The sequence below is a fragment of the Natator depressus genome, chromosome 23 (assembly GCF_965152275.1).
Source record: "Natator depressus isolate rNatDep1 chromosome 23, rNatDep2.hap1, whole genome shotgun sequence".
Lineage (NCBI taxonomy): Eukaryota > Metazoa > Chordata > Testudines > Cheloniidae > Natator > Natator depressus.
In genome coordinates, this window is record NC_134256.1 from 10,745,126 (window position 1) to 10,759,698 (window position 14,573).

Consider the following 14,573-nt stretch of genomic DNA (forward strand, 5'->3'; position numbering starts at 1 on the left):
CCAATTTTTGCCCCAGATGCCTAAATGGCCCCCTCAGGGGCTGACCTCACAATCCTGGGTTTAGCAGGCCAATGCTCAAACCACTGAGCTATCCCTCCCCCCACAAGATCTTGTCTTGGGGTTCATTAAATAACAACCCAATGAATGAGAAAGGAATAAATCTTTTATTAAAACAAACCTGAGAGTGTCTATGGTGAACTGCTGTGCACAGCTACATGGAGTTCTGCACCTCTGCTTCCAGGGGACGGCTCAGTATTCCTATAGTCCTAATACAGTCCCTTTTGAGCGAGCCTCTGTAAAATAATTATCTTGTACAAACATATCTCTACACTTGCTGCCCCTGCAGTGGCAGGGAATGAATTAGGTGAGATCCGCCCAGCTGCCCTAGCAGGTGATCCAAGCCTGTGCTGCAGAGGAAGTTAAAAAAAAAAAAAGATATTCACCTTCCGCATTACAAACCTGTCCCTGTTTTTTCACGGAAAAAAGTTTGACATTTGAAAATTTTCACCCAGCTCTTCTAATCCCATTCAGAGATGTTTTAAAGGCAGTGCATGGGGTTTAGGCTGGTATTTACAAAGGAACCTAAGGGCTGTTTACTTTAGTTTAGCAAAGGGATAGAGTAGTTGTCCCATGAAGAGCAATAAATCCACAGCCCCACCCGCTCCCTTCTCCCCACACTGAGAAAACTGCTTTCGTTTTTCACTCCTCAGTTAATAGATAACTTTGGGAAAAGCCTCTCTGGTTTCCCTGACAGCAATTACCCAGTCCCAGGGTTCAAAGGTAGCAGGCAGCCATAACCAGCACCCCCAGGTTTCGGAGTTCCGGGACCCAGATCTCCAGGTAGTACATTCTGCTTATTTAAAATTCAGTTGTGTTTGGTAATATTCTGGTGCTGCTCAGAGCCAGTCCAGCCCCGTGCTGCTAGCTGCTGGGATTGCATTGATCTGTTCCGGAGTGAGGGTAAATTTTCGCATTTCCACTCTTCAGTCCCTCCCCCGGGAAAATCTTCCAGCTTTTCTTCTATCCGAGACGGTCAGTCCTCTAGTTCCTTTGCCCTTCTCTATCCATCTAACTAGGCCTGCCCTGTGCCGAGTATCAGTGTTTGCATGCCAGACCAGAAGGATCACTAGAGATCAGTGTAATATAGCGGTTCTCAAACTGTGGATCGGGACCCCTGTTTTTGTGGGGTCACCAGGGCTGGCTTAAACTTGCTGAGGCCCAGGGCTGAAGCTGAAGCCCGAGCCCCACCGCCTGGGGTTGAAGCCTGAGGACTTCAACCCTGGGAGGTGGGGCTTAGGTTACAGGCCCCCTGCCTGGGGCTGAAGCCCTTGGTCTTCTGTTTTAGCCCCCCTCTGCTCCCTCCCCCCACACATGGGATAGTGGGGCTTGGGCTTGGGCTTTGGCCTCCCCATCCTGGACTGCGGGGCTCAGGTGGGCTCAGGCTTTGGTCCTCCCCCTCCTGGGGTCATGTAGCAATTTTTGTTGTCAGAAGGGGGTCGCAGTGCGATGAAGTTTGAGGATCCCTGGTGTAATACCTTCACTCTCCCCACAGGGGATGAACACGTGCTTCTTAAGCCATCTTTTCTCAGATGTGTTTGTACTGTGGGCTGGTTCTTAACCAAGAGGCCCTTTTAGAGACACTTCTTGCAGCTTCTGAATCCTGATCCCATGTCTTCCTTCTGGCTTGGCTACAGGCAGGAGTATCTTTAGGAATTTGCAAAGCAGCCAAAGTGAGTTGGGCACCCTACTCTAATTGAATTTCAGTGGGATTTGGGTGCCTCATTCCCCCAGTCCCCATTGAAAAATCCAGCTACTCTAAACACATTGTTTTCTTACTTTCATTTCTAACAGCTCTCCCTCCAAGTCCCTGCATTCCCTGATGCCTGTATCAGGTCAATTGTCAGTTCTGTTCCTCTTGTGTGTTTGCTGCTGCCTCTCTAATGCACATGTAATCAGTGAATTTGATCACGATAGAATTTTCACCAGAGACCTCTGGCAGTGTTGCCAGTTCTTGTGATTTTTATCACAAGTCTTGTGATTTTGGTGGTTTTCTTAAATCTCCAGCTCCTGGAGTCCTGTGATTATGTGAGGCTCTCAGCTTTCCTCAAAAAAGTAAGTTTCTAGCCCTCAAGGTTGCAGTGAAAACTTGAAAATGTGAACTGTCTGTGATTTAAAAGCTCCAAAAACAGAAGGTGAATAAAAAGAACCCCAAATGTACTATTATTATTTTTAAAATTTCATAATTTTTAAGCCAGTCCCTTGATTTTGGAACTCTTGGAGCTGGCAATACTGCACCTGATAAAGACATAAGGCAACTGTGCTGTGTGCAGAAAAGCCATTGGTTTTCCTCATTTAGCAGGTCAATAAAAACCTCTGGAAACCTTAAGAAAGCTCTGGACTGGGCTAGAACTAGCAGGCAGCATCACTGGAGAGTGGCAGATCTGTCACTGTGGGGACAGAAGCTGCTCCATGGAGCAGCTGGAAATGCTGTGCTCTTCCCAGTCTGTGAACCACCATCCTAAGGCATTTGAGAAGACAAGGCTCCTAGACAGTGGTTTTGTGCTGGGATTTCTTATCCCTACAGCTACCTCAATACTAACTAGAGCTGGTTGGATATTTTTAGGATGGAACATTCTTCTGCCAGAAAATGCCATTTCATTGAAATCGAAACGTTTCATGGGAACGTGTTGATTATGATGGAGATTGAAACCCATCTATTTCCCAGCCAGCTCACCCGCCTTCCTGGTCCACAAGCAGCCTGCCTGTCTTCTAGGCACACAGGGTGCCAAGGAGCTGGCACCTTGGATCTCAAGTTCTCTGGCTCCTCGGCAGCACCACAGGCAGGCTGCTATGGTGCCCAGGGAGGTGGGACTGGCACTTCTTGAACATTTTTTTGAAAAGTTCCTTTCCGTGGGAATTTTGCAATTCCAGCTTTATGTTCCGAATCTGAATGAATATTTTTGTTTTTTTAAATGCAAAGTTTCCTTCAGGACAGAAATTCCACTTTCTGCCCAACTCTAAGACTAGCCCATGGAATCAGCTCTTCTCAATTTCCATTCCTCATCTAAGATTAAGAAAACCCGCAGTCATTTCCAGGTAAAACTGAATTTAGTGATAAACATCTGTGATTTGTTGTGGTGAGCCACTGTGTTTTTAAATCTACCCCGATGGAAAGTGCTGTGAACATTGTGATAGATCTCTCTAGAATGCAATGTGTAGATCCAAGGGCCCCATTCCTAAAAGAGCTGAGAGCCAGCTTTTCAAGCGCTTTTCAAGCAGGGCAATATTTTCAAATGAAACCAGCTTTAATTTAAGCAACAAAATAAGCGACCAAATTTTAAAGGGTCTCAGCACCCTACCTGCTAAAGAGAGCTGGTTGGAAATTTTCCATTGAAATGTTTTTTTCAACAGAAAATGTTTTCTGTGAAATTTAAATTAGCTGTAGAAAAATGTCAAATTTGCCTATTTCTTTTTAATTTTCCGTAGTTAAGACCAAAGCAGACTGTGAAGAACTTCAAAAAGAACTCATAAAACTAAGTGATTGGGCAACAAAATGGCAAATGAAATTTAATGTGGATAAATGTAAAGTAATGCACATTGGAAAAAATAACCCCAACTGTACATACAGTATGATGGGGGCTAATTTAGCTACAACAAATCAGGAGAAAGATATTGGCGTCATCGTGGATAGTTCTCTGAAGACGTCCAGACAGTGTGCAGCGGCAGTCAAAAAAGGAAACGGGATGTTGGGAATCATTAAAAAAGGGATAGAGAATAACACAGAGAATATCTTATTGCCCTTATGTAAATCCATGGTACACCCACATCTTGAATACTGCGTACAGATGTGGTCCTCTCATCTCAAAAAAGATATACTGGCATTAGAAAAGGTTCAGAGATGGGCAACTAAAATGATAGGGGTTTGGAACGGGTCCCATATGAGGAAAGATTAAAGAGGCTAGGACTTTTCAGCTTGGAAAAGAGGAGACTAAGGGGGGATATGATAGAGGTCTATAAAATCATGAGTGGTGTGGAGAAAGTGAATAAGGAAAAGTTATTTACTTGTTCCCATAATATAAGAACTAGGGGCCACCAAATGAAATTAATGGGCAGCAGGTTTAAAACAAATAAAAGGAAGTTCTTCACATAGCGCACAACCTGTGGAACTCCTTGCCTGTGGAGGTTGTGAAGGCGAGGACTATAACAGGGTTTAAAAGAGAACTGGATAAATTCATGGAGGTTAAGTCAATTAATGGCTATTAGCCAGGATGGGTAAGAAATGGTGTCCCTAGCCTCTGTTTGTCGGAAGGTTGAGATGGATGGCAGGAGAGAGATCACTGATCATTACCTGCTAGGTTCACTACCTCTGGAGCACCTGGCATTGGCCACTGTCGGAGACAGAATACTGGGCTGGATGGATCTTTGGTCTGACCCAGTATGGCCATTCTTATGTTCTTATGTTCCATTGAGAAAAATTGAAATGAACCATTTTGTTTTGGGTTTGGTTGACACTAATGGACCCCCTGAGCTGCTGAGATGTACCATGGGAGTCCCAAGACCCTGATGGATCATGGGAGATGTGGTCCATAGAAGAGAATGGGGCATGAGGCATCTGAACTGCAACACTAGACGCTCAAACTGACGCAACATGAAACGTTTCAGTGTCATCAAAACAAAAATGTTCAGAACTTTTCATTCTTTTAAGTTTAGATATTTTCACTTTTTGTTCCAATTTAGGGTGAAAAACAAATATCCAAATCTCAGATTTTCCCATGAGACAAAAATTCCACTTTTTTATCATCTCTAATGTGATGCTCTTTTGACAATCTGGCCATGCATGTCACTGTGGAAGTTGAGCTGAGCCCTTTTGAACATCTGACCCTTATCTAGGTGCCTAACTGTGAGCTGAGCACTTTTGGAAACCCGGTACCAGTTAAATGTGCTGAGCCATTCTGGAATTTCAGCATTAGTGGCATCCTGGTCCTTTTATTTATGCTCTAATGGCCTAACTGTGATTTCATTTACGCCAAAGTAAACCATCAGTAGCTCCAGTGTAAAGAAGGGAGTGACAAAGGTATGAGACTTCTATAAGTGGGAAAAGAATCAGTAAGTGTTTCTGTGAAAGTCACATGCAAAAGTTTGTACCTATAACATGTCTTGGGCCAAATGAAGGGCTCTTTATTCAGACCTTACAGAGACAAAAATCCCATCAGCTTCACTGGGAAGCTGAGTCAGGATTTAGCCATTTGCAAATAGAATTATTCTTTAATCCACTGAGAGGTAAATGCGTGTTATCTTTAAAGGAACTAAAATCCTTCTCCCTATTGCTTTCATTAATTCCTAGTTTTTCTTTTTCCAGTGTGCATCAGGAGATTTTATTGTTGTTATTAGTTACCATTTGCATTCAGTTTCACCCAGTGTCTCCATTCAGGATTGGGACCTCACTGTGCCAGGTGCTGTACAAACATAAAATAAAAAGCAGTCTGAAGCCTTGGTTAATTTGGGTTTCTAAACGCACTTGTTACTAATAACAGGTTCTTTATCCAGGTAGTTACTTAAAATTAATTAAAAGGATGAAATTGGTGGGATACACATAGATATCTTATAAATTTGATTTAATACAGAAAAGTGTAACTGAAACAATAGAAAAATGAAATCTAGCAAGTATAAGAAAATAACCCCCTGGGTTGTGCATAGGTACAGCCTTATGGCTGGCACAGGGTAAAACAATTCCCAATGCTGATACACTTAGAACATCATAGAACACCATTAAACCGCAAAGATAGCTGAAAAAAGGAAGTGGAAATCACCAAAGAGGGCTTGTTTATACTCAGGCTTTCGCCATTCAGTCATCCCTGGTGTCCCAACAACAGGCTGGATAACCACGTTTTATTCATCCACACATGTTTGAGCTCATATCTGATAGGGGTTTGACTCTTGCACATACGTGGTATTCTGACCATTTGTGGTATTCCAGCTAACCATAGTGAAGTTTCCGCCAGTTAATACCTCACTTGTGTCAATTAATGCCCTGATAGTTTTCATATCTCAATGTGGTTAAATTAATAATACCTTATTGCAAAAGGACCTAAAAATCTACTATTTTGTGCAATCTTGCAGTGTACTTGTTCCTTTGCAGTTTATTTAACATGTGCCAAGCACATATTACTAAATTCCATCACCTCTGGTCAAGCACATAGGCTAGCCCTTGCTAACAACCAGGTCTCAGATAGGCCTCATGCTAATTCTTAATCTTAAAACCTATAGCAAAGTCTGATATACTGAATCTTTGGTGTCATCTACTTACACTACTGCTTAGCACATAGGTTTTACATTAATCAGAAACAGAGGCCCTTAAAGATCAGGTCAGAGGCCTCCGGTGAACACTCAATGAGCTTGCAATCTAAATAATTTGTTATGAATTTATCTAGTGGTTTTAAGCTAATAGGTGAAGTTCTGCTCCCAGCTGCACAGGCTCACTGATCATAACAGCGGAGCTGGGCCAGTGGAGGACACAGTTAGTGGATAGCCATGGTGGTTGTACTGAAGGAAACTATGCCTTAGGCACAATTGCACTATCTTTGTGACAGGCATTTAAATAATTTTATTGATCCTTGTCACAGGGCTGCCATCTTCGAACACTGCCCCATGGCAGGAAGGTGCCCCACAGGCACCCAGCCTCAGTTCCCCCTTCTCCCAGGGCCTCAGGAATCATTCACAGAGACTTATATTCAAGAACAACCTCCCTTTCTTGGGGACTGGTATATTTAGTACAAAATAAACCCAAAGCAAAGTCAAACCCAAAGTAAAGCCTCTTCTGCTCCAGTCTCCTACTGGGCACAGCCTGTCCTTCCTGAGGTCTCTGTTTCTCAGCCCTGCTCTCTGGTCTCTCCCCTTGAGCTCAGGGGGCCTACATTTCTAGGCAGCAGCCCACTTCTCCCTGCCTGAACTTCCCTGCACCAAGCAGCTCCCTGTCTCTTGCTCAGACAGGGCCCACACAGCCGTCCACCCTCTGCAGGTTCACTTCCCCAGCTGACCAGGACTCTTCCCTACATGAAGTCCAGGTAGTCTCTCTTAAATCCAGCTAGGGACAGCCAACTAGTCACAAGGGCATTGGTCTCTTTCCCATATATCTACACAGCCCTTGCAGCGAGTCTCCAAGCCCAGGTCGTCAGAATGGGACTTGCACTGCCATGCTAAAAATAGAGTTGGTGTCACCCTGTGACAATCCTCCTTTTCATGTACACTGAGCTATTTTACCTTTGAGGTCTCTGAACTCAGAGCCCTCTTGTGCTTCCCATTTCCAGGTGCTGTGGGTTTTGTATTCCTTGTTATTGAACTTGCAGCTTCTTTCTGTTGTATTCATATCTGGGTCTTCAGGATGTGCTTTTCTGTTTCATAGCAATGGGTTTCTCAGTTCCCTGGACAGCAGCCATTCAGATGCTGGTGCTAGCGCTGGCCCTCCATTCCACTGCAGGTAAATTCACTGTATTCATTTTTGTTATGCACAGCGATAGTTTGCACTCACACACTAATTTCAGAAACTGTGAGCCTATCTGAATTTTTATCTCCCTTCCCATAACAGTTCATTTCCATACTGTTAGAGGCCTGGCTGGTCTTTAATGTTCAATGGTGGGGGTATTGAAAATCAGTTAAAATTGTAAGCTATCACTTTGAGTTTCAGGGTTTTTTCCCTGGCCCTGCTTGCAGGCAGTAGGCTCTGTAGGGAAGTGTGGGATCTGGGTCTAGCAGCAGGCAGTCTGCAGAAAGCCAGCCTTGAGTAAGGTGGGGTTTGTTGGACCTCTGTGTTTCAGGGAGCAGCCTGCTTTCTCTCTGTGTGTTTTTGGGTTCTTGTGTATTATCATCCTGAATTCTAAGACATAGTACAAACTTGCAACCTTCCAGCAAGAGTATTTTATGTTTTTTATCTAATTTCACTATTTGTATGCTATGAACGCAACACATAGAAACACTGACTTACATTTAAGGAAATTGTTTGTTTGTTAATTTCATGGACTTTTTTTCTGTTAAACTCGTGGAAATTAAGAACTTCATGAAGTCCCCAGCTGCCTCTCCTTTTTCTCTGAAGCTCAAAGAATGAGTAGAGCCCTGTTCTGTATCACATTATGTGGTGCAGTTTGCACTGTAGGTAGTTTAATTCTCTTTGTCTGCTATACAGCCCTCTCAGGCAATGTGCTGCAGACCAAGTGGTTACCAGCTGGTTAGTGGTACAGAGTATGTGTAAGAGATACTCATTCTGAAACTCTGAGCCCTTTGCTCCTCTCCTTTCCAAGAAGTGGAAAGAAGTATATGAGATGGAGCCCAACTGGCTAGGAGGAGTCACTTAAGCTAAAAAAAGGATTGCTATATCTTGCATGCACCTTTATAGTTTCTGTAATCCTCAACTAGCAATTAGAAAGACACGTGCTCTCTCTCTCTCTCATATGCACACTTATCTAGATACAACAGTCACTAATTTTGTTTATTTACACATTATTTTCTTCAATGCAGCCCTCTATTTTATTTTCAAGGACACTGACATATATGGAAAGTTAGAAAGGTAGTAATAAGTAGAGCTCATCGGGAATTTTTTGATAAAACTTTGTTGTTATTGTTGAAAAGTACTTACTCATCGAAACTCAGACTGTTCAAGAACCAGTGTCAGTTTCAATGAATTTACCAATTCAAAAAAACGTACAGAAAAAAGTTTTGAAATTGTGAAAAATGTTTCATTTTGACATATTCAAAATGAAAAATTCTAGTTTTCTGATTCAAAATCACTTCAGTCTTTAGAAATTAAAGCCTCATTGGACTAACAAAAAATTTACCCCACCCTCAAAAAAGTCACAATCAAAGCACGAGACAAGGTGGGTGAGGTAATATCTTTTTATTAATAACTTCTGTTGGTGAGAGAGACAAACTTTCAAGTCACACAGAGCTCTTTTTCAGGTCTCTTTCATCAGCAGAAGTACTCACCTTGAGTACCTTTCCCAGACGTGAAGAAGAGTTCTGTGTAAGCTTGAAAGCTTGTCCCTTTCACCAGTAGAATTGGATCCAATAAAAGATATTACCTCACCCACCTTGTCTCTGTAATATCCTGGGACTGAAACAGCTACAACTATTGCATGAAATCGAAATAAAACATTTGAAAATGATCAAAATGAAACATTTTCATTCCCCCCCCACGAATATTATTTTTCCCCATTTCTAGCAGAGAAAAAAATTTCAGACTCCTAAACATTTCCCAGGATGGGAAAACCTACCCAGCTCTAGTAACAAGTCATTTTGGAGCTGGGCAGACCAAGAGAGAAGTAAACCATTGATTGTCATTTGAAGTCCGGATAGTCTTCAATGGCCTTTATTTCAAATACAGTTTGACCAGTTTCGTGCAGACTATGGAGAGCTATCCTCCTTCAATTTCAGAGTGGAGTTTGCCATTTTCAGGCCAGGCCAATTTTCCTAACCAAACTTAGGGGCAGAGGTGCATATCAAAAGGCCCACAATTGAATCTAGGTTGGAATCATGACTATGCAGCCTAGTCAGGACCACGTAATTCCAAAACTTCTTCACAAACTATAGCTGCAGAGAGGGACATAGACAAACCACTGGGAGTGCATGGACCCCATAACAAATTATGTGTCTCTTATCTTTATAGGTAACAGCCATGAACCATTGATTGTCCTGGACAATTATGAGGACAATGGGATCCGAGTCACTTGTTTTTCTGAGAGGAGATTTTCTGATGTGCAAGTGCTGTGGACAGACAGTAAAGGACACAATCTTACTGGAAGTCCAATCACCCCAACCTCCAACACAGATGAGGCTAGTGCCAAAAGTTCGATCCTTCTGAAATCAGGATCTGACAATGCCATCTCCTGCAACATAATTGATAACGTGCTAAAGACCTCAACCGAATCTACAGTTGTAATTGCAGGTAAATAAGAACTTGTATCAGTGTCTTCCAGGAGGAAAAAACACAGGTTGTCTCAGAATGATTCCAAATCTTTTAGATGAACACAATTCCCAACTCCTCCAGAAATCATCTTCATTGATCTTTTCCTTTTTTTTTTTACACAGAACCACCACTTACAAGTATCTATAGGTAAAAAGTAAAATTCGTTGAAGTATTATTATTAATAAATCTAACAATAACCCGTCCTAAGTGTGGAGTTGCTTGGTAGAAATTAACTGCACCAGTGGGCAGCAGTGTCTTTTGACAATTTCACTATTTAACAGGCTGATGGAGAATGCCATCTCTCTCTCTCTCTCTGAGACCAGGTGGGCAAGGTAATAACTTTTATGGGACCAACTTCTGTTGGTGAAAAAGACAAGATTTGGAGCTTACACAAAGGTCCAAAAGGTACTCAGAGTGTCTCAGCTAAATACAACGTGGAACAGATTGTTTAGCATACGGAGTTAACACATGTTGCAAGAGATCACTCAAGGTAACATGGGTAGTCTGCAGCTCTGTAGTCATAGGACGAAAGAGGGTTAGTGGGTTACAGATTGTTGTAGTAAGCCATAAATCCAGTGTCTTTACTGAGTCCATGATTTTTAGAGTTTAGCAAAGTTATTAATTTAAACTCCCAGGCTTGTCTTTTGCAGGTGTTGTGCAGGTTTCCCCTGAGGATGAGGACTGAGAGGTCAGATATGGAGTGATTGTTCTGTGACAAGTGTTTGCCCATGGGTGATATGGTATTCTCGTCTTTTATGATTTTTCTGATTCAGTTCATTTGTGAGCACGGTGATTGTCTCATTTCACCTACATAGTTGTTATTGGAGCATTTAGTGCACTGGATGAGGTACACCACATAGGCATGTGTGGGACCCATGGATCTTGAAAGGTGTGTTGTGATGGGTATTGATCGTCTAGCAGTGGCGATATGTCTGCAACTTTTCATCTGTTGTTCTGGCAGCGTCTGGTGCCACTTTAAGTTGGTGTCCAGGTCTGTGGGGAGCTTGCTTCTGTTGATGAACTTGGTGAGGTTGGGGTGTTTGTTTCAAGGCCAAAAGTGAGGATTCAGGAAAGATTTCTTTCAGGATGATGTTCCCATTGAGTCTGGGTTGTAACTATTTAAAGATATCCCGTATGGGTTCCAGTGTGGGCTGGTAGGTGACAGTGGGTGTGGTCAAAGGGTTTTTTCCATACTGAACCAGGTTCTCTCAGGGTATTTGGGTGGCCTGGTCCATGAGGTGATCTACTTCTCTGGTGGAGTGTTCTTGTTTAGTGAAGGCAGATTTAAGTGTGTTAAGGTGTGTACCTCAGGCTTTCTCCTCAGAACGTATTCTGTGGTATCTGAATGTCTGGCTGTAAATAGCAGATTTCTTGGCGTGTTTGGGATGTTTACTGAATCTGTCGAGATAGGTGTTGTGATACATGTGTTTCTTGTATATAGTTGTCTGTAGGGTTCCATTGTTGAAGCTGATTGTTGTGTCCAGGATGTTGATGCTGGTGTGGGAATGTTCCAGAGGGGGTGGTCTAATCTCTCTCTCATGACCATCAGCATAGTATCTCATTGTGGAATTTTCAAAAGTGCCTCTGGGTGTTAGGAGCAAAGCATGGAATTTCAAAGGGAGCAGTGCTCCTAAATTCCTTCGACACATTTGAAAATCTCATCCTAAAGACCAAATCCAATGCACACTGAAGTCAATGGAAAGACTTTCATTGCCTTCCATGGCTGATGATTAAGGCCTTGGAGATGTTTTTTTCAAGAACAAGCTCAGTACTGATATAACTCCTCCCATTTAGATCAATGGGAGTTCTACCAGTGACTTCAACTGGGACAGAGTCAGGCCAATACTGAGTGCTTTTGAAGATCCCACCTTGAGTGTTTATAGCTATCTTTGGATGTTACTGGAATTCTTCATTAAGGCACCCTCTGTTTCTCTGGAATGCATGAATCTAGCCTGATAATACATTGATGTATGTGTTTCTTACTCTCAGGAGGAATGGGTCTGGGACCTATAGCAACTATTCACAATATCACGAGGAAAACTGCATAACCTTTCGATGCAAATCCACCCCTTCATGCATAAGACAGTGCCTTCAGTGTGTCCTAGAGAGAGTTCAGATCTCACCTGCTTCTCATGAAGATTTAATTTAGTTTTGTTGTTTTTTGAAAAAGTTGAATGACATGAGAGAATAACGGACACTGTGAACTGTTTTGCAGATGTTTTCTTCCCTGCCACCTCCCCATGGATGACTGCCTTCATTGTGATATTGCTGATTAGCATAGCCTTGGTTATCGCTGCGATTTATAAGCTGAAAAGTACGTTTTCCTATTCATGTTATTTCAGCAAACACCAAAGAGTCTAAACACTGTGATATGAAAGAGCTTGGGTAGAAGATGTGACTCATTCCCATGTACAGCCTGTACCCCTTGCAAACCATCCAAAATTGCTCAGTGAGGCTGTTCGGGCTAGATTCACAAAGAAACAGGTGAGGGGATGCTTACAACATCTAATTTCCAGGTGCCTGGATAATCAATGGTATTAACAAAGCATGTGTGAGGTGCCCAGGCTCCCTGTATAGTGAATGGAGAGAGGTAGGCGCCTCAGAATGGGATTCAGATAAGCCAGCCCTCTACATATATCTTTACCTGAATCAGTCGGTGGGTGGTGCCATGCCAAGGGGTGTGTGCAGAGCCCTGCCCTTCACTTGGCGATAAATGCCTAAATACAGGCTTCAGGGAGGCACCTATCTCTGCTTATCATTCTCAGCTCCAAGCTCTTTCTGGCTATCATGTGCCTTCGCCATGTTAGCAATAAGCTGGAGGGAGGAGCTCCGTTGTAACTTTTAGCCCAGTGGCTATTGAACTCATGTGGCATATTGGAGAGCCATGGTTTAAGCCTTTCTCAGTCTTTCCTGTTGAAGCTCTTGCACTGTAGATTAAAAAATGAAAGGATCATTGGGCCAGAGAGATAAAGCAAGCATGAGAATGACTCTGTAGCCTGGTGGTACGCATACTCACTGGAGCAATGGGGGACCCAAGGATGAGTTCCCCCCACTCCAATGACTTTTTTATTATTATTTATCCAAAGTGGAACAGCTTTGGCGGGAGAGATTGAGTGTGCCCCATCTCACTATTTCCCATAGCCCACTGGTTAGGGCATTCACTTGAGAGGTAGCAGAACCCTGTTTAAATCCTATTTCCTCATCATGTGGAGGCAGGGAGGGCAGGGCAGAGCTTGAGTAAGGGGTCTCCCATATCCCAGGTGAGAGGGCCTGATCCAATAGGTGAGCTCTGAACATGCTTACCAGATCGGGTCCTGCATGCAAGGTAGGCAGAGGAACGTCTATCTTTCCCTGGTGCTGAGGGAAGTTTGACTGCAAAAATGTAGGCGCTGAGTGAGTTTAGGTGCTAACAGTTTTGGGGGCAGCTGAGCAGGGGTTTAGTGAATCCCACTGGAGCCTGATTCTGGGTTTTAGGTGCCTAAAGTGGCAGTTAGCGCCTAAGTCCCTTTGTGAATCTAACCCTTCATGTAGTAACAAGTGTAAGAGTTCTGCATGATTAGCCTCTCTACCACCAGGCTCCTGGCATCACAAAATGGCAGACGACCCTGACCACCATGCTGGGTTTTTTACCTTTTTATTACATTTGGGCAAGGATAATACATGAGAACAGACAGTTACAGACAGTCTCATGGCACACAGATGTCGAACAATATGTAGGAAAGGAAAAAACACAACTACAACATATGTATTACCTGTTGCTATATCGTAAATCCCAACCATTCTTCAGAATTTGTGACACTGAACAGGGCTTTGTGCACTAGGAAATGGGCTGAGTGGAAACACTGCTTTCACCTAGCTGACCAAACAGCTACTGCATTCATCACGGCCTTCAGGAGTTGCCCATTTTTCTTGAGCACTAGTTTTAACTGTTAGTGTGGATCAGATCTGACTTGTGTGATGGTTACTTGAAAAATCACACATTTCCAGTCCTGTGCGGTCTATGAAATATGACTGCTGTGAAGCACACAGAGCCATAATATGAAGATAAATTGTCTCCTTTTAAAAAAAGCATTGTTTTATTTATTTAATTACTTTTTCAGAAAACAATGAAACAACTGCTCAGGCTGGTAAGTCCCAATAAATATAATATTTACTCATCTCCAAGTATTGTGTAAGTATTAAGCATTACTAGTTAGTTGCACAGTACAAACCCTGGGGTTGATTCTCCTCTATGTTGTTGATTACTCTCAGTTTGCAGTGGTGGGCCCTGAAAGTTTAACATTTGTCTTAAAATCACTTCTAGCAGCAGTTCCAAAGCTGGATTCTGCTAATGTTGCAGGGCACTTGTTGATGGTCCACAGAGAACAGGATAGCTGACTTTCCTGCTTGTTCCTAGCTGCTAAACTGTATTAAAAAACAGATAAAAACACATGAAATACCTCCCTAATAGTACTTTCCAATGCTGAAGTTGCCACAGGGGTATTATTTCATGGGAGGGGTAGTCTGTGCTACCATGAATGGGAAGAGAGATTTCCATGGGACACACTCTCTAGTATGAAGTTGTCCACGTTAGGGTTGGTCAAATTTTTTCTGTCCCAACTTTTTTTTCTGACTAAAC

The 14,573-nt window shown here is 42.8% G+C and overlaps 1 protein-coding gene across 1 annotated transcript in view; it reads left to right on the top strand.

The window, feature by feature from the left end:
* The first annotated feature begins 746 nt into the window (after positions 1 to 746).
* The window catches only part of LOC141976215 (butyrophilin subfamily 3 member A3-like), a 28,316-nt gene continuing 14,489 nt past the window's right edge, over positions 747 to 14,573 (top strand). Inside the window, 5 exon segments of the mRNA XM_074937046.1 lie at positions 747 to 840; positions 7,403 to 7,477; positions 9,656 to 9,934; positions 12,171 to 12,269; positions 14,056 to 14,082. Coding sequence (XP_074793147.1) covers positions 7,405 to 7,477; positions 9,656 to 9,934; positions 12,171 to 12,269; positions 14,056 to 14,082 — 478 coding nt within the window. The 5' untranslated portion in view covers positions 747 to 840; positions 7,403 to 7,404.